The sequence below is a fragment of the Myodes glareolus genome, chromosome 11, assembly GCF_982192425.1.
Source record: "Myodes glareolus chromosome 11, mMyoGla1.1, whole genome shotgun sequence".
Classification (NCBI taxonomy): domain Eukaryota; kingdom Metazoa; phylum Chordata; class Mammalia; order Rodentia; family Cricetidae; genus Myodes; species Myodes glareolus.
In genome coordinates this window covers 78,262,655-78,282,715 of record NC_142036.1, presented here as the reverse complement: position 1 = coordinate 78,282,715, position 20,061 = coordinate 78,262,655, and the positions used below count along the sequence as shown (strand labels likewise).

The 20,061-nt window shown below is 41.2% G+C and overlaps 1 protein-coding gene across 37 annotated transcripts in view; it reads left to right on the top strand.

Annotated features, from left to right (window-relative positions):
* Nrcam (neuronal cell adhesion molecule) overlaps positions 1 to 20,061 on the top strand; it is a 255,166-nt gene that overhangs the window by 222,843 nt on the left and 12,262 nt on the right. For 11 of the 37 annotated variants that reach the window (XM_085697700.2, XM_085697699.2, XM_085697705.2 and 8 more), the window contains 10 exons: positions 2,504 to 2,701; positions 2,799 to 2,869; positions 3,982 to 4,207; positions 4,696 to 4,811; positions 6,374 to 6,578; positions 8,377 to 8,499; positions 9,046 to 9,231; positions 10,609 to 10,644; positions 15,080 to 15,205; positions 16,295 to 16,447. In XM_085697700.2, coding sequence (XP_085553826.2) covers positions 2,504 to 2,701; positions 2,799 to 2,869; positions 3,982 to 4,207; positions 4,696 to 4,811; positions 6,374 to 6,578; positions 8,377 to 8,499; positions 9,046 to 9,231; positions 10,609 to 10,644; positions 15,080 to 15,205; positions 16,295 to 16,447 — 1,440 coding nt within the window. The remainder of the gene's footprint in view (positions 1 to 2,503; positions 2,702 to 2,798; positions 2,870 to 3,981; positions 4,208 to 4,695; positions 4,812 to 6,373; positions 6,579 to 8,376; positions 8,500 to 9,045; positions 9,232 to 10,608; positions 10,645 to 15,079; positions 15,206 to 16,294; positions 16,448 to 20,061) is intronic. The other 26 variants (XM_048415551.3, XM_048415547.3, XM_048415548.3 and 23 more) reach the window with 11 other exon arrangements.

Here is a 20,061-nt window from a genome sequence, read left to right as displayed (position 1 = left end):
ATCACCAATCCAAGGATGGCATCATCCACAATGGGCTGAGCCCTCCCCATCAATCACTAATTAAGAAAATTCCCTACAGGCCTGGCTACAGCCTGTTGTCATAGAGGCATTTTCTCAATGAGGCTCCCTCCTCCCTGACGACTCTGGCTTGTGTCAAGTTGACATAAAACTACCCAGCACAGAGTCAGTAGAGAGATGCATCTTGTTAGTCATTCATTTAGTCCTCTGCTTCTAGGAGGTGCTGAGAGACCAGTCTAGACGCTGGGAAACATCTTGGTGCTCTATTACAGACCTACAGTTTGTGAGAGAACTGCTCCTACACAACAGGTCCTTAACTTCCAGTCAGTGGATTTTCCCCCATTGCCCTTTGCTACAAAATGACACGTTCAACAATGCAGAGCCTCACTTTGATGACTTTGGCAGAGGGAATAAAATAAGATGAGAGACAAGGCCTGCAGATACAAAGACATTCATTAACTCAGCAGAAGATAGGCTTCGAAGCTTGATTGTAAAACTACAGAGATACCCAAGAGAGCAGCCGTAGTCAGTCATGAACCTGAAATACATTGTTATCTTCAAGTGTGGGCTTCAGGAAGACCAACTGCTCTTCCAGATCATTCCAAAATTATAGCTATGTTGATTTATTGCACCTTCCAGCAGAGTGGCAATAGCCTCTGTTGCCATTGGTGATTCCGTTGAGTGAAAGTCTCTTTTAGTTTCACATGGGGGATTAAGTTTGTACAGCCACTACCGCTCAGAGGGTAGACAGCAGACTTTCAGCAACAGCATCAAAATGTACAGGAAATACACTGAAAGTATTAAAACCCACTGCAAAATGGCAAAATAAATGTGCAGTGCTTGATAAAGTTATCAAGTCACAGTGGAAGTGTCAAATGAATGCGGTCAAGGATGGAAGAATGGAAAGGAGAAAATTAAAGCTGGGTTTTAAAAAAAGAGGAGAAATGAAAAGGAACACTATAACGGGAACAAACGGTGAGAGATTGGAAAGGAAGTATAAACTTCCAATACAGAGAACATTTGAAAATAAAATTAGCTGATTTCAAGAGGACCAAATAAAATTGAATACAGTGGAGTAGCAATAGTCAGAAGGACAAAGAAAGGGCATAAAAGATGGAAAGGAAAACTAGGAAGGATGCAGCTCAGTAGCAGCTTCCTACTGGGTCACAGGATGCTGCAGACTGGTTAGTCACAAGCCCAGAGGGGGACGGTAAGGAGCCTATGGACACCTCTCACTTGCTCCTTCGGTCCAGGCTGGCACTCAGCCTCAGGAGATAAGTGCTCACTGTCAGCCCCACTGGACTTCACTTCAGTAGCTTTGTAGTCTGTGGACTGGACAGGTTCTTCCCACCCACCTAAGACTTCTTGTAGCCCCAGCATGGCTAATATTTTAGCAGGGCAGGGAGTGCCTCACAATTGTATTTTGAGGTGTGGAAGGAACCACAGCACTGAGATATATTCAAAAATACTTGGCAGAAGCATGGCATTATCACAATAAGACACAGCAACATCATGCAGAAAATGTTAAGTACCTCAAGCCAACTTCATGCAGCATGTGATATGCCTAAATACCTTATTTTTCATAAAGGTAAAAAACATGGTACACCACAGCATCCTAGCAGAATAGACTGTACCCTCTAAAAAGTGTCTTCTTCCCATTCATGTCTGTAAGCTCCTCAGACCACAGCACTCTCAATGAGTGTGCACCTTCTAACAGAAAATCCATGCCCATCTGCTTGTGTCTTCTCCAGCAGGTCTTTATCCTGTTAAACAGGGGTAGCATTCAGTGCGTGCTCTTCACTCTCCTGCTCAGTTCCGTGTCATGGTGCACTTAGATACATCCGTTCCCACACATATAGAACACCCTCATTTATAACAGGTGCAGAGCATTCCACGGTGTCTGTGTGGACCATTTTTGGCTACATACACCCCACTGGAAAGCATTTGGCTTGTTTGTAAATAAGTTGCTTCCCCTGCAAATCATACAGCAATGTGGATTCTTTTGTGTGTGTCTTTACACCACATGGGTAAGTACGTTTGTTCAAAATCAGTTGTGGGAAGTACAAGTCCTCAAAGGCTGTGCATGTTTAAAATTGTTTAGATACTCTCTATTATCCTGTATAGAAGTGTATCAATGTACACTTCTCAGGAGGTCTGAGTGTGTCACAAACAAAAGATTGTCGTCAATCTTCCTAGTGAAGACCAGCTCCTTAACTGTTTTTCTGTAGTTACTTCTTTCTACAGTGATTCATATATTTAAATTTCCCATCAGAATATATGAGTAAGGTCTAAACAGTTTTAACTAAGCTGAGTTCTGCACATCCTTAAGTATTGAACTCACAATATCCTAACAGGATTTTTCTTGAAAAAAAAAATCACTTGTGTCTGGCTACTCTTGCTTGCCACGAATTATCTCTGGCAGCCTGTGCTTAAGTTGACTGAATTCACCATCTTGGGTTTGTGGTGTGTGTTGTGTGATGGCCAGAATTCATCATTGAATATGAAGATACAATGCATGAAGCAGGGGTATGGCATCACCAGGCTGAAGTTTCTGGAACACAGACCACAGCGCAATTGAAGCTGTCTCCATACGTGAACTACTCCTTCCGAGTCATGGCAGAGAACAACATTGGGAGGAGTGTGCCCAGCGAGGCATCGGAGCAATACCTGACCAAGGCTGCCGGTAAGGCTGCAACCCAAGGACCTGACATAAAACAGAAGGGTTTTCCACTCCTTCCAGAGAGCCAAAGCTTACTCGTGTGTGATGGCTTTGTTTCTAGAACCAGATCAAAATCCCGTGGCAGTGGAAGGACTAGGAACAGAGCCCGACAATTTGGTAATTACATGGAAGGTGAGCCACGAAGCCTTTCCTTTGCTTCAATCTTTTATTCATTTATTTATTTATTTTGGGTTTTCAAGATAGGGTTTCTGTGTGTAACAGTCCTAGCTGTCCTGGAACTAGCTCTTCTAGGCCAGGCTGGCCTAGAACTCACAGAAATCTGCCTGCATCTGCCTCCCAAGTGCTGAGACTAAAAGCATGCACCACCTTTGCCTGGCTTTGCCTCTATCTTTTATAGACTGAGCAGAAAGAATTGTTTTAGAATAATATATGTATTTGAATTCCTTTTCAGCCCATGTAGAAAAAAGCATTTATCTTTATTTAGGAGGCTATGTTGTATAGTAATTAAAAAGTTCTATCTTTGCATCCAAAATGGACAGTTGAACATCCCAGCTTTGGTAATTGTATCCAACTGTCAAGTATCTATCAGTCATCTGTACAATGAGAACTTAATACAGCTGTGTAAGGCTAAAGGAACTGATGTTTGTGACGCACTTATTAAAATGCCTCGCAGAAGTATGTGCTCCGAAAATGCTAGCTATTGTCATCAGAGAGGCCATTTGGAAGACACACATCAAACTCTTCCCAGGAGTCAAATTATTATAATTATTCTTATTTACCTTATCTATGTGCTCTGGATATGAAAAATCAATAATTAAAATGAAACTATTTGTATAATATCAAAATCTAGCTTGAATCTACGCATGTACATGCATATATGCATATATGATAAACTAGACAGACCCAAATTTTTAATAGAGAAACAGTTCATAAGTTCTCATCTCCAAGTGGACAATGACGTGCAATGACACACACAGGAATATATACAGTAAGTCTAGATAACTAAAATGTTGTAAGACTCACCCATCTTTACCTATGGAGCCAGTCTTGGGTGCTCTATGCTCTATGTGTTATTTACTACTTTGGGATTGCTTTCACAACCTTGGTTCTCAACAAACTTTAGATTTCATCCCAAGTGAACACAGAGAAGAGGTCCCTGAAGATGTGGGTATTTAATAGCTTGCATTCTCGTGGTCTAGTGTTTGTTTTCTTTGCTCTGGGAATTGGATTTGCTATTCCTGTAAAAGGCCGTCCAGTCATTCTATTTGACGTTTTCTCCGTAGCCCTTGAATGGTTTTGAATCGAATGGGCCCGGCCTCCAGTACAAAGTGAGCTGGCGTCAGAAAGATGGTGATGACGAATGGACCTCTGTGGTGGTGGCCAATGTATCCAAATACATTGTCTCTGGCACACCAACCTTTGTCCCATACCTGATCAAAGTTCAAGCCCTGAACGACGTGGGGTTTGCTCCAGAGCCAGCTGCAGTCATGGGCCATTCTGGAGAAGATCGTAAGTGTCTCCCGCTCTTTCCATTCTACACTTGCCAGAGGGACAAACCTACCGAAGTGCAAACTGAGACTGTTTCAGAAGACCCTAGGCTAGCAAGAGAAAAGAAGTAGCAACCATTTGGTTAATTTCTCCACCTTTGTATGGCCTACTCTGCAATAGTGATTCAGGGGTAGGGGAATGGCTTCGTGGTAGATCACTTTCCTAACATATGGAAGGCTCTGGATTCCAAACCCAGAACCTCTGGATGAGGGGACTAGAAGTTTACAGCATTTTAAAAAATGTTGCTTTCATGGAGTCAGATAAATGAGTTTTAAATTCAGAATAAAAAAAAATGTCTACTTTTAACCATCACCAATTCATAGTTTAGGACTCTATAGCATAGTGTGGAGTGTGTTTCAAGCCAAAGTTATTGAATATTGTGACATTTTTGCATGAAATAAGAAATAACAGCTTTAGGCACCCCCCTCCCTTTCTGGTCTTGTTCCTAGTTCCAATGGTGGCTCCTGGGAACGTTCGTGTCAATGTGGTGAACAGTACCTTGGCAGAGGTGCACTGGGACCCAGTACCTCTGAAGAGTGTCCGAGGACACTTACAAGGCTACCGGGTAGGTGAAGGGAAACACTACTTTACTCGGTAGCAGGGCCACGGTGGGGGCCACTTGTCATGAACATCATTTCAGGCTGAAATTATGTGGCTTCTCTGTTCATGACTTGGGAATTCACGAGTGACTTTGCTCACCGTTTCCAGCCATACCTAAAGAACCCAGCTAGAGTTGACTAGAAATCTCATTTGTCCAGGGTGAGAAAATGATGTTTTATCTGTCTTTCACAGTTTTCCCACATTTCCTGGAATGTTCTACCAACTGAATAATTCATGTGAAATAAGGCAGAATGGTTTTTAAAGAATTAGCAAATTGCATTTAGTTTTACAATTGTATAGACAGTAGTAATAAATCTGCCTTCAGATCTCCGATCTGATTCTAGGAGGTCAGAGGACAAATTTATTAGTGCTGGCTACATTATTTTACAAATTATATCTTAAGACTCTGTAGTCCATAGCTGAGTCATCCTTATGAATGTTAATTGTCTTAATTTTAAAAAACATAGAAAGACTAATCCTAGAGATTTTTTCCATACAGCCAAAGAACCTGATATACACTATATCACTTACTTTGATTTGACACTGGCCCCTAGAGGATAATTTTTATACTGCACTGTATTCTTTTATTCCTAATATGACCAGATTTGGCATATATTGATTTATCTTGAAAAATGCCCTTAAATTCCAAGAAGCCTTCAAGAAAATGTAATATGCAAAATTCTTGCATTTGACCAAAATTATGCAACACTTCATTCATCCCCCCAAACCCGTGCCTGCAATTTATCAGTACTTTTAATTAGATGGTAGTGTGGCTTAATGGACTAACCAAAGACTTATAGTATAGGGTTATTATGGCTTTGGAAAAATCCATCAGTAACCCATGAGCTCAACAGTACCACAAAAAAGATATAATAGAAGCCTCACTAGGGTGAGGATTAAATTAAATGTTGTGCTAAACATGTATAACTCTACATGAGTGTAACAACAATGGACAATAAAACTTATACAGGTAAAATACTTAATTCTTCCTTATGCTCACTTTTCTCATTTTTGAAAGAACCAAGAGTCCAGTTTCATTCATTTCATTTATATTCCCCCAACAAAATGGTAAAGCGCAGCTTCACCGCGTGAACTTAAGTCTCCTCATTATCTGTGGGCGTCTGTCCTTCGTGTCTAAGAACCAGTGTCCACCAATTTTACAAGTTTGCATGTAGAATGAACCAAGATATTTTTCTGAGAAAGCAGCAGTTCAACTTTTTTTTTTTAAAAAGCTATGAACACTGGTGTACACATGTATGTACGCTCCCCACAAGTACATGGGATGAGTGAGGAGGGAACTGCACATGCAGCCGTGCACGTGTGGAGGTCAGAGGGCAACTCTGGCGTTAGTTACCTCCTCCTGCCTTTCTGTGGATTCCAGGGTTCTAACTCAGGTTAACAGGCTCTCCTATGGCGGGGACCTTTACCAGCTGGGCTGCCTTCCCAGTTCTGGGGCTTCGGTTTTGTGAATGCGAGGCATCATATTGGTTTTCTGTGAGTCCCTGATGCTGGTTCTTGCCACTGCAGATCTACTACTGGAAGGTTCAGAACTCGTCCAAAAGAAACAGACGCCACATTGAGAAGAAGATCCTCACCTTCCAGGGCAGCAAGACTCACGGCATGCTGCCAGGGTTGCAACCGTACAGTCACTATGTTCTCAATGTCCGAGTGGTCAACGGGAAAGGGGAGGGCCCAGCCAGCAGCGACAGAGGCTTCCATACTCCAGAGGGAGGTAAGGAATGGCTGCATCTCTGGGAGTAAGGAGCATGTGGCATATTGCGAAAGGTTTTGTACTGCAAAAGGCCCACCCTTGAGGAAATAGTTATATGCACGATAATAAATAATCACAGCACACAACAAGATGACAAGATGTCACCCACGTGTAGTTGCTGGCCCCACACAGAGCTACAGAATTCAGAGTGCTGGGCCCGTATACTGCCTTCTTTCCCTTAGGTTTCCTCTTCATTTAGGCTGTGTGAAACATTGTTAATGTGTTTGAGTCATCAGCGTTCTGAGCTATGGTAGCTCCCTCTGGGAGTGTCCGTGCTGAAAGGAAGATGTAAGAAAATTCCCCAAAGGGAAGATACTTCTGTGAGTTGGAGTTGGCTCACACGCTTTCATGATTTTTTATAAAGCTGTCCTGAGTTACAAGGGTAGACGTCTTGCATCAGGCTTGGTGGTGCCTGCAGTCCCGGCACTCAAGGTGCTGAGGCAGAAGGCTCTTTGCACTGTAACCTCTCATCAGAGAGACCCAAGGCTGGTCCTTTGGATGCCACAGGGGGGCATAGAAAAGACAAATGGGATTGAAGACTGAAGGCGGGGGGAGATGTTTTTCTCTGAAGTCACCAAGGTATTAAAAAGTATAGCTCTTGTCAAATACAAGATGCATATCCAAGGTGAGAAAAGAGATATGACAACGGGAGAGGACCCACATGGTGCATGATCTCGGATGCCATGAATCTAACCTGTGAGACAGAAGCTCTTAGCCTTCAGACTGTGGTAATCCCTTCAGGGTCTTCTGAGACATTTGAGGAATACCACCAACCTCCTGAAACAACACCGAACAGCATGTCAACATGTTTTTTTTACAGAGAAGAGACCTATGATCTCCTAAGGTTAAGAATCAATGAGGCTGAAGCTTAGAAGCCCATGGCAGGAATGATTGCAGGCCCAGGTGAAGCACGGGAATAGGGGAGAAGCAGAGAGGATTAGGGAATGGATATAGTTGAGAAAAGAGAGAGTTGCCAAGAGTTAGCATCTCAGGAGATGGCAAAAACAGGAACTCCAAATTGACTCTTGTGTTTCCGGCTAGAGTGAAGGAGGGATAGTGGTGTCATTAGCGGGTTTCTAGCACTATGGTAGGAAGGCAACATCCTGGTGGAGATCATCCCCAGCCTCTTAAAGATGGGAGTGGAGGACTAGGCCTGTTCCTCTGATAATTTGCCAGCTTCTGCCCAGGAAGCCCTTGAGCCATCCCCATGCTTGGGTAGGGGATGAGCCGACATATGGGGCTCTTGTTTGTTTGTTTTTTTTAACCTCCAGGTCTTGGAAAGCTCTGAGTCCTTGGGATAAGCGTGGCTCAGCACTTGGGCAACCTGGCCTGAGACCAAAGCCCATCAGGCAGGGTGCTGGGACTATGTGGAGACACCTGGTTTGTTGGGGGAAATAGTTTTTAATGGACCAGGACACAGCTGCTTCCTCTCCAAGGCCTGCATGGATGGTCTCCCTTGGCAACCGGCTCACTTTTACAAATGGAGTTGAGTGCCATCTGCTTTAAAATAGATTATTTGAGTTCCTATAAAGACAGTCATTATGCATTTTAAGAAGATAATTTTAATGAATTTAAATGGAAGTGGCATTAAAGAAAGATAGAAGAAAAGAAATACATCCCGAGTACACAGATTTGAGTCAAAGTATTTTCACCTGGAGCCAAAAATAACCCGAAAACCCAAGCTTGTGTAGATCGGACAAGGGTGCTCACTTTGGAATGTCTGTGAAACATTGTGCTGACTGTCCATTCTCATTAAAAGTTCCCAGTGCTCCCTCCTCTCTGAAAATTGTCAATCCTACCCTGGACTCTCTCACTTTGGAATGGGACCCGCCAAGTCACCCCAATGGCATCCTGACTGAGTACACCTTAAAATACCAGCCAAGTAAGTCACGCCTGTTGTAAAATGCTAGTTGTTCCTTTCCCAGTGTGTATAGACTTCAAGTATTGTTCCAGAAAGAGCTTCAGAGTATACCTGTGTAGAAAGGAAACACATATGCTGCTGAAATTAAGGTCTCATTAGGATAATACAGATTGCTAAGTGCAGAGCTGAAGGGAGGGTCCCGTCATTAGGTTAGAACACTATCCGGCAGCAGAAAATGAAGAGGGAGTTCCTTGGTCACAAGATGCCCAGAGAAGTATTTGGAGTTATTAAAAAGATAGAAGTCCATCAGCAATGACAAAGTTAAAACTGCTATCATAATCCAACTGTAGAAGTCCCCTAGTTTGTAGCCAATAAAAAAAAATTCGTATTATACTCTAGGTTACATGTTTACACTTAGCTATTAGTATGTTATCCAAAGCATAAAGAGGAGTGTAAAAGGCTTGGCAACTGGAAATGTCATATTTTCTTTTCTGAAATAATGGTTTACAGTGCTATTCCTAGGAAAACTAATAGGGGATGTACTTGCTTGTCACTTTTCATTGGCAGTTAACAGCACACATGAACTCGGCCCCCTGGTAGACTTAAAAATTCCTGCCAACAAGACGCGCTGGACTTTAAAAAATTTAAATTTCAGCACTCGGTACAAGTTTTATTTCTATGCACAAACATCAGTGGGATCAGGCAGTCAGATTACAGAGGAAGCAATAACGACTGTGGACGAAGGTAAGATGGGTATGTATAAAATCTATATAATTATAAATATCAGGGAATTAAAAAGCATTGTAAATTTATTCCTTCTCTTTTTTGGTGTGTGTGCTATAGACTCTTCATCTTACCTAATAACATATTTATTTGTAATTTCCCATCCCAACGTATGGGGGATATCAGTTATTTGGTTCAGCCATTTGGTTATTTCCTTTTCAAGCCTGTATGAAACTTTTAATTTACGTTAACGTATTGGTGCAGGGGGCTAACGCGATGGCTCAGTGGTTAAGAGCACATACTGCTCTTGCAGAGGACCCAGGTTCAGCTCCTACTTCCCACATGGCGGCTCACAACTGCCTGTCACACCAGTTCCAGATCTGATGTTCTCTTCTAGCCTCCTCAGGTACCTGGCTTATGTGCAATAGCGCACATAAGCTCATGCAGATAGACACACATACAAGTAAATAAATATGTCTTTTAAACATATTGAAGCAGGAATAAGAAATAAAAATATAATAACAATTCATCACATTTGAGTGCTAAGTTCAATGTAACTTTTTTTTGCCTATACATACATAAATGCTTATACAAAATTTTGATTCTAGTTCTGATTTACTGGAAATAATTTGCTTATGTACATATTGATTAAAAATTTCTAGCAAGAAATTTAAGACAATTAAGTAGTGTACTTATTTTATGCTTAACAAAGAAATGGATTCTGGTATGTCATCTGCAGAGAAAGCAAAAAAAAATTCCCATTAAATTGAATATTTTCAAAAGTGATTCACATTTTTTTGATTTAATTAAAAGTCAAGAATAGTATAAAGTGAGGCTAAAGAGGTAGCCCTGTGGTTAAGAGCACTTTTTGTCTTACAGAGGTTCAGTTCCCAGCATTCACATGAGAGCTCACAACCATCAGTAAATTCTGTTCTGCTGCCCTCTTCTGGCCTGGGTGGGAGCCAGGCATACATGAAGTACTCACACATATTCAAGCGAAACATTCACACATGTAAAATAAAATAAATCCTAAAAGTATTTAAGTATTATAAAATATTTTTTGGTTTTGCATGTCTCCAAACTGTGAAATTGCTTAAGGATATAGAGAATATCTCGTTGGGTATTCTCTATAGCTTCTATATAGCATATGAAATTAAAATTTCTATCTAAAGATGGGTCAAACGTCCTAAGCTGTCTTAGAATAATGCACTGTGAGTAATGTTTATATTGAATATTGGGTAAGTGTGGGGACAGCAATGCATTTTTTGACCCTGAGCCTTTTATAACAGTCTTCATTCCTCTTGCATGCCTTAGAATTTTAATAAGTGCTTTGTATATGGCTGTAGATGCTCCTGGATGTGTTACATCTAACTATATAGTGTCCTGTTTCTGTTTCCCTTCATTAAGCTGGTATTCTTCCACCTGATGTAGGTGCAGGCAAAGGTAACACAATTCATCTGCATGACTTTCTACCTGTGTGCACTTTGCAATGTTAAAATGTGGGGAACTGCAGCATGGGTAAAAATGAGAAAATGAAGTATGCCCAGAACCACCAAAGGGAGAAGATCTGGGCTGATCACGGCTTTGAAATTAAGTTCTACATGGTTTTATAATAGAAAGTCACATGTTTAATTCTCCCCAAATTCTTTTCTCAAGACTTATCCCTGGTGCAAATCCTGATCTTAGACTGTAAGAGTATAATTTTGGTTAGATCAGATGGGACAAAAACTGTGAACTTGTCACAGATCCACATGACTATGCCACATGTCAGGAATTCTAATACTGGATGACAACAGTCTACTAGACACAGACCAGCTGGGTTTCCTATGGCCATCCGACCTGGCCGCAGTAGACAACACTGTGTACACACACACACACCCTCGATAGCATCACAACACGCTGTCCTCCAGAGCTTTGACTTAGCAGTGTCCTAGAGCTGATCCGAGACTGAGTCTCTACGAGTGACTGAGTCGGCCTGCATGCTCTGCACAACTGTCTCACTCCATCCTGTCTCCCCCACTGCTCCAGTCTCCCTTCCTGAGCTCTAACCAGTGGTCTCCGGTGGGTGGCATCCCTTCCTCTTTAGTTCTGACAGCCCTCTGTGTCCCAGACACTGCTGAGAGAATGGTGTTTGATCACTTGTGTTGTATCTTCCACTGGTGGCAGTACCACAGCACCCACCCCCATCTTTGATCCCTGGTTGTTGGTCCACCAGCGTCGGCTTTTAGAGAGCAGCTATGTCCCTGCCTCCCTGAGCTGTTTCCAAGTGACATAGAGAAGTAGCCACAGCCAGGACTTGCCTTGGGCTGTAATAGACTGGATGAGTGTGCATAGGAGTGAAGGAAAAAAAGAACAAGAGTGCCAGGGGTCTTGTCTTAAGTGTGTCCACTATTGTGAGTTTAGACTTAGGCTTAATTTTTTATTATAAAATCTTCTTATATTCAAAACCTCGGTGAATTACAAAATGTATATAAGGTGGATTTTAGAGTCACTCTGTTTTATATGCACATCTATTCTTGGATAATTATCAACTAAAACGATGGGTAGTTTTATGGGAAATTAGGCTATGTAACTTTTACTCAAGACTCCCACAGAAAGTCTGACTGCCTCTCCTATGTGACAAGCATGTCCCTGTGGCCGTGGCCAATGCCAGCCAAGAACTTGTGCTTCCTTGGGGCTGACAGTGAAGCAAGTCTGAGCTCCCTGTTGGCTGGTCATTTTAGAAGATAATATCAATTCTTTTTTAAAAAGAAACTCAAACTAAATACATCTTTATTAATAGTTTTGTTTTTCATTTGGTTGTAATAAATTCAACTGTGGACAAGGGATATATAAAAAAAAACCTAAGGTAGAATTAACAATTAAACAAAAGCAAATTAAGTCCTCAATGTGAAATCTAATGGGTATCAGATAATAAAAGCAATAATATTTAGATAAGAAAAATGGTGACCCTAATGTCATTTTCAGTATTTTAATAGTGCAATATTAATGCTGTCTGTATAAAATGATATTTTACCACAGTGATATTTAAATTCAATTTGTAATTCTGAATTTTTCTCCCAAGGTATTTTTTTTTCAGTCTAACAATGATGAATTAAAGTGGCCAACTGATCACTACTCAAGTGATAATAGAGACTGATCCCAGGGGTTTGCACATGCTTAGAGTTTTCCTTTTATTTCCTCAGTATGAATAAATCAGCAGAGAATAGTGAGAATCTTCGGGAGTTTATTCTGATCCACTCCCTTGTCTGATCCAAGCCACCAAAGTTCACATAAAAATTATCTTGTTTGGTAGTTCTTATTCCACATATATGGCTCCTTAGTCAATCTGAGGGTCTGGCGCTCTGGGAGCTATGTCTGCCGAGGTTTAGCTATGAAACAAGACCTGAGGAAAGTGGATGTGGGTTTTGCCCCTGGCTCCCCTCTGCTGGCAGATCTGTCTTCCTATGACACTGATCCGCTCAACATCAGTCACCAGAACGGATCTGTAGAGCAATTACTGTAGAAAGTGGAGAAACTAGTAAATAAGTTTACGCCCTGCTTAATTTGCAGTCTCCATGGTCACCCCGGGACTGAGCAGAGAAGCTCCATTGGGCAACTGCCAGTCCTGGGTCCTTCCTGGAATCTGACTCTCACTAGATGATTTTTTTGCCTTTATTTGGCCTGATAAACAACAACAACCAAAAGGAGCCACAAATGCATTTGAACACTCAGTGTAACAGGTCAGGATGTCTCTTTGGTACAGACCTTTCACATCAGGTCTTGGTACAGACCTTTCGCATCAGGAAGTAAACAAGACTCTTCCTTCAAGTCTTGTAACAAGACACATGCTTACCGTGCGGCAGGGAAATGACAGGCCATAGGGTCAGGAAGCTAATGTGTGGATAACCGGTATCAGTAGATGTCAGTAGAGAAAGGTTTATTGTAGTGATAAGTAGGCAGGGAGACCCTTGGGGAAGCTGAGAGCACACACAGCCCTGAGAGTCCTTTGTTGGCTACATCCCAGGTGCTCAGTGAGCGGGAAAGTGGAACAAAGGGACAGCCAATGGGAAGGAAGGTTAGAATTCCCTATTCTAAAAGTTACCAAACAATATAACCTGAAGAAACTGCAATCTTAATGAGTGCATTGAAGAGAAAACTAAATATGGTTTTAGTATAGATACTTTAACTACAGTTAACAATACATTAGGTATCAAAAATACATCTATCTTGCTTTTCAACACTTTTTATTAATTAAAATTTTCATTTATTTTTATATCTGGACCACAGTTTCCCTTCTCTCTCTCCCTCCTCTCTCCCCCTAACTCCCCTCTGTGCCCCCCATCTACTGTTCCTCTGTTTCTGTTCAGAAAGGGGCACACCTCCCATGGGTGTCAGCAAAGCATGGCATATCAAGTTGAGTTAGGTCTAAGTTCCCCACTTTGTATTAAGGCTGGGCGAGGCAATCTAGCAAGGAAAATAGGTCCCCAAGCATTAGGGACAGGCCCTGACCCACAAACAGACCAAGCTACAGAACTGTCCTACATATGTAGAGGGCCTAGGTCAGTCCTATGCAGGCTTCCTAGCTGTTGGTCCAGAGTCTCTGAGCTCCTATGAACCCAGGTTAGTTGTTTCTGTGGGTTCCCTTATGATGATCTTGAACAGGCTCATACAATATTAGGTCCCTCTCCTAAGCAGGATTGCCAGAGCTTGACCCAGTCTTGGCTGTGAATCTCTGCATTTGTTTCCAACAGTTAGTGGGTGAAGGCTCTCCGATGACAATTAGGGCAGTTCCCAATATGATTACAGGAGATTGCCAGTTCAGGCACCCTCTCCACTATTGCTAGGAGTCTTAGATGAGGTCATCCTTGGGGATTCCTGGGGGTTTCCCTGGCACCGGATTTCTCCCTAACCCTGATATACTTTCCCCCATCAAGACATGTCTTTTATTGCTCTCCCCCCTCAATCCTGCCCCAAACCTACCTGATCTCTTATAATCCTACCCCATCTCTGTCCCCAGTTTACCCAAGAGATTTATATTTAAATTGATGTTGGCTGTGAGCTTGCTGTATACCGCTTTTAACACTTCTACTTACTTCACCTGTGTTTTTTACTCCATTGTAAGCATATCGAGAGCATCATGTAGCTTCTTTAATTTGGAGTTTTAGAAGCCAGTCCCTCTGTTATATGCTCTTTAGGAAATGCTATGTAACCAACACTAGGCAAGACTGTCACTCTCTGGGATGTAGTAGGTCAGCTAGTTCCCGCTCTTTCTATTGCTTCTCAGCCTCCAGCAGAGCATAGTGGGCCACCCCATTTGTCCCTGTTCTTCCTGTGTGTCCTCACTACTCACCACCCCCTAACACACGAGTTTCTCAGCTCCTCAGATCCTATCTGTGACTCAAGGCAGGCCAGAAGCCTCTACTCTAGAGAATATTCTCTCTCCTCCCAACACACATACTTTGGAGACCTTCACTGAGAAGCTAAATAAAATGTAAAAGTAGCCTAATGGTACCTGGATATCTCTGAACACTCTAATGACTTCTGTACTCAGGACTCTTCATTAATCCCCATTATCCATCAGTAAATGAAGACAGTTATATTTACTGGGACTGGATAAAATGAGAAGCACTTTGCACTACTTAGAAACCATGTACTAGAATTCATGATTTTAATAGCATATGCCATTAGTTCTGGTTATTATACTATTTTAGTAACGGAGAGAAGAATCTTTCTATAACAAAAAGTGGAGATGCATGGACTCTAAATTACTTTTATAACAAATTCTAATATTTTATTTGCACAACTTCAGATTATTCGATCTTTCAGTCGGTGTGTATGGTGCTGCAATATGATTGTTTGTGTGTTTTGTTTGTTTTGTTTTCTGTTGTGTATTTAGTTCGAGCAGTAAACCCCAGGATCAGCAATCTCACTGCCGCAGCCGCTGAGACGTATGCCAATATCAGTTGGGAATATGAGGGACCAGAGCATGTGAAGTTTTATGTTGAATATGGTGTGGCAGGCAGTAAGACATGATTTATTACCCTGCTTTCAATTTGGGGGACACATTTTAGGAGACTCAGAATAATGTTTAGGATTTACCATGGGCTGCATTTAAAAAATAACTTGATCCCACCAAGAGAGTCAACGTCATTAAAGTTGCAGTGAACTGCAAGGCCTCTATTTCATATATAAATACAAATACTCTGTTACTAATAGGGTCAGAACCTCACTACATGTTATTTTTCATAGCAGAGCACCTTAAGTTGGTTCTGTAAATATAACATGTAGACAAAACTAATAACATTTAAATACACATAAGACAACTTTTTTTTTTCAATCTGGAATTTCTAGTAGTAGAAATCAAACTGAAAGGAAAGAATTCGTTTTACCCAAATTAACTCAACAAAATTTTACAGTAAATGGAAAAAATTAAAACTGTAGACACATCTGTTTTGTCTTGTTGTTTTATGTATTCCTGAGTCAGCTCTCTGTGCGCATATAGCCACATGTTGAAGGTGCAGGCGGGCTGAGTTTCCAATGACCCATGAAAACCCACCCCTCTCTCAGTGCAGTGGGCCTTTATTGGGCAAATATGTATTTTTTGCAAACAACTATCCCTTTGGAAAAATCAATGCTTGGGACATGTTGAATCTGTAACTTGGATATATATAAAGGCATTTAAATTTATCAAAAGATTCATCTTACGAATCTTTATGAACAATTCTCATAGTTCACTGTAGCTACTTAATTTGCAATAGTTCTTCATGCAGACATCTTGAAAGAAACTCAGCCATTTCATGAGGCAAGAGCAGATGAGGCAGTATCCTTTGCATCAAAAATATTAATGACCATAATGGGATTTGTGTATTTGTTTGCACACTAGGTGTCCAATAGGTTCCTCTTTGAGGGTATTTTTCACTTAGCTTAAGTGATTTATTTGACACAATTAGATCTTTAATAATCTAAAATGATACATTTAATCACACCAGGGTTTTTAATCTTTACTTAAAAGACAATTTTCCTTTCATGAAGAATTAAGTAACTTCTGGTCCTTGAAATGTTCAAATTTGTTTTTTGTTTGTTTGTTTTTGTTTTTGCGAAATTTCCATAGGCAAAGAAGAATGGAGGAAGGAACTTGTAAATGGTTCTCGAAGCTTCTTTGGGTTAAAGGGTCTCATGCCAGGAACAGCATACAAAGTTCGAGTTGGTGCTGAGGGGGACTCTGGTTTTGTGAGTTCAGAGGATGTGTTTGAGACAGGCCCAGGTGAGGCACACACCACCTCAGTTCTGGCTCATGCTCAGGAGTATAAGACAACAGACACGCTAGTCAGAGGCTGGTTCGGGTGGAGGTCACAGGACTGTGGATATCATGTGTGGGGCACTGTTGGGTTGGGAGTTTGCATTTTAATTATGTTTGGCTTCTTTCATTAAATTACAAAATTGGGAAGATCCCCTTTCAACTACCTTATTGACCAAAACCATTTAAAAGACTGAAGTGTAAGTTTATTTTACATTATTTAGATAATTCAATTTTTTAATACTTTCCATATTTAAAATTTCCCTGAATTAAATTGACATTAATATATGAAATGTTTTTAGGTTGGAATTATATCTAAGAGAGTATAATTTCTTTATATCACAATGGATTATAACCCAGCAGAACCCTCCAACTTGGTTAGATGATCAATACAGTGTTACTAAGTTTATACAAAAGAAATTCTATAAATCTGGTCTTGCATTTTATTGCAAAAAGTTGCCTGTTTATATGTTTTCGTTTTGTTAATTTTATTCAGAGTTTGCTAGAATGAAATTTGCTAGAATCAAAGTTTTAAAAAGAAATTTTCATGTAAAATGTAAATGATAATAATAATAATAATAGCTATTTGCTGCCAGTATAGAAAATAATCCCTGCTTTCTCAGATTGAAGCAGGAGCCATTTGGTGTGTGTTCATCCTGTGGTTCATACATCCATCTTCTGCTGACTCAGGTCACACACTCTTGAGGAGACGTTACATACCTACACCTGTAGAGTGTTGTAGTTTAATTAGCGAAACATCGTTTTAAAGTCATTTCTTATCATTTAAAAATACTCACCCAGGAAAAGTTTTTAAAAGAGAAAGAAACCAAAGTTAGTACTAAATAATTTACCAAATAAGGCTTTCTAAAGATACATCTGCTAACATCAGCATGTTTTAAGAAAATTCCTGTTATTTGGTTCCTTCTATTTCCTATCCATTTACATACATAGTTTAGGAAAGGAATTAATTCTAAAAGGGGGCTTCTGAACAACTCGGCTCTGCAAGACTTTGCTTGTTGTTACTGGTAACTGTTAATTTCAGAATACGAGAAGCTAGAATAGGAATAAAATACAGAATTTAGTCAGCTTACTGCACAGCACGCAAGTGCTTTTCTCATTCCATTCCTAGAGCACCGCTCTGGAGAGAGGACTGTGACTGCCCACTTGCACCGTGCGCCAGTCGTCAGTGCCAACTGCAGTACGGTAGCTGGGACGAGAAGTCTGACCTTCCAGTCCCAGAGAGAGGCTCCAATCACAGCCACTGTGCAAAGTTGCAGAGACATACCTCAAAAGGAGCAGGTTGTCTCAGAAACAATGCATTCCATGAGCCTTCGTACTTCTTTATTGTGCTTTTCTAAGCCTCTAAGGCCTGCATGTCCTCCCAAACTACAGATAAAATGGATTCACTTTCAAAATTAGCTCACATCATGTTTGTCCTTTTGCAAGACCAAAGATGTCTCCTTTAAAAAAATATTTTCCTCATTGGGAGATGTTTACTATCCCAGTGGCAAGTGCTAGTTTGTTCAAGATGAGTGAGTGGAACGAGAGGGACACAGGACTTTACTGTAAGCCACTGATAGTGTTAGGATGACGCAAGACCCAGTTCTTGTCACCTTTGATCTACTCACTGACAACTAGAAAGAGCAGTTTTGATTAAGTTCTAGTAATGACCCCAAATAACAAACCCTCCCTCCCAAGGGGCAGGGCTCTGCCCTTAGGGTCACAAAATGTACTCCATGTAAACACTTTATCTGCTCCTCTAACTCCATCCCTGCGCTAGGCTGATTCCTCAAAGTCTAGGGCATCAACACTCAATAGGGAAGCAAACCATTTGGCTAAGTCTTGACTCTGTCCATGGGCTGCGTTCCCTGAACCTCAGCTCAACTTTTCCTCCAGAGTTCTCGGTACATGGCATTATCTCCACTTTGAAGTCTGTGTCTAGGTTACCACTGCCTGTGCCAGGCAGCATACACCGAGACAGAACGCAGCAGGACCATGGAGAGGCTGGTGATCTGCTCTCTGCCCTGATCTCTCCCCCAACACTGCCGTTCTGTCCTCCCTCACACGTCACCCCTTGGTTGTGGAGCCCCTCTCCTCCATCATCACGATTTAGGACAGATCCGTTCTTGGGCCCAGCTCTTTTCTGTTGACTCTTCAGACTCTTTGCAAGCCCCTTCTTTCATTTCTCATGGTTTTAACTGGACAGGGCATTTCCATGCTTTTTGTGAATTCTTCATAAATAGTAATCGTATACCTCACTCTATGGTTTGGAGGACCAACGAACACTTTCCTCAGAGATATCCCACCATGCAGCAGCACAGGGTATCCATGTCACAACAAGTAAATAAGAACAGCAAACTGTTCCAGGCATCAAGGCAAACCTCCTCACTTCTCTGCCTTATTTTGTGTTTGCATACTCCTTATAGGTGTAAGGAGTACACCTTAATTTATCACCTTGCCAATAATTCAAGCACATGCTTTAACTATAGAAATTCCCGATGAAAAGAAAATCCACTTTTGCTTTCCAACTAATGCCCACCTGTGTCAGTGGCCTTTCCCTTTGCTGTGGCCCGACAGGATATAGCTTAGGAAGGTCAGTTGTTAAGAGTCCAGTTTATCATGGTGGAGACAGCATGGTGATGGGAGTAGCAAGTGGCTATTGCAGCAGGGCCTGAGGCTGCTTGCTCACAACTTTGCAGACCAGAATGCAGGCAGTTAGAATTGGGGGATGAAGCAATAAAACTCCAGGACCTATCTTTGCTGACCCACACTTCCTTCAGCAAAATTTTACCTCCCAAAGATTTGAGCAACAGCAGCTGGGGACCATGTGTCTAAACACTTGGGCCTATGAGAGTCACCTGACAGTCAAACCCTTTTTTCCAAGAAGGAAAATGCCCTAGGTTTCACCTGTGTCTGTCTGTTTCCGTCTATGTATGTATGTATGTATGTATGTATGAATGAATGTATACACCTGCTCACTTGTTATGATTGGCTAGTTTTAAGTAATAGATCAGAGAAATGCCAAGCACTCTTTTCTTTGATATAAAAGCAAAAATTCAAAGTTAACATGAAAATCTTTGGCCAGCTCTCCAGGGAGCAGCCAGTTTTGCACAGCTACTCAGCAGTAGCTGCTGGGAAGTGGTTCAGTTGTGAAAGCCTCCATTTGTGGAACACAGTGTCAGTGCTAACACTCAAGCATCTAGCATTTTTATCCCATCAGTTTTATTTGATTTAATGAAAGATATAAATGCCAAAACTATTTATAACAATGCCATGATTCATTAAGCATTCCATAATCAAGGACTCCCATGATTAGAATAACTTTTGTCATGTGGTTTGGGACTCAGTTTTGAATAAAAGTGTGTCGAAGTCTTGTGCAAATTGCCAAGACTATTTTGCCAAAGAGAATTTAATGAATTTTTCAAATAATTTACCTATTCTAGAATGGATTGTCCCTAATATTATATATTCAGACATTTCTGGATTTGGTGCCTGGACATGTTTTCAGGAATGAATTATATCAGGACAGTTAAAAAGCTTAGTAGCATACTCACTAACTGAAGCTAGATAGGACAGACAGA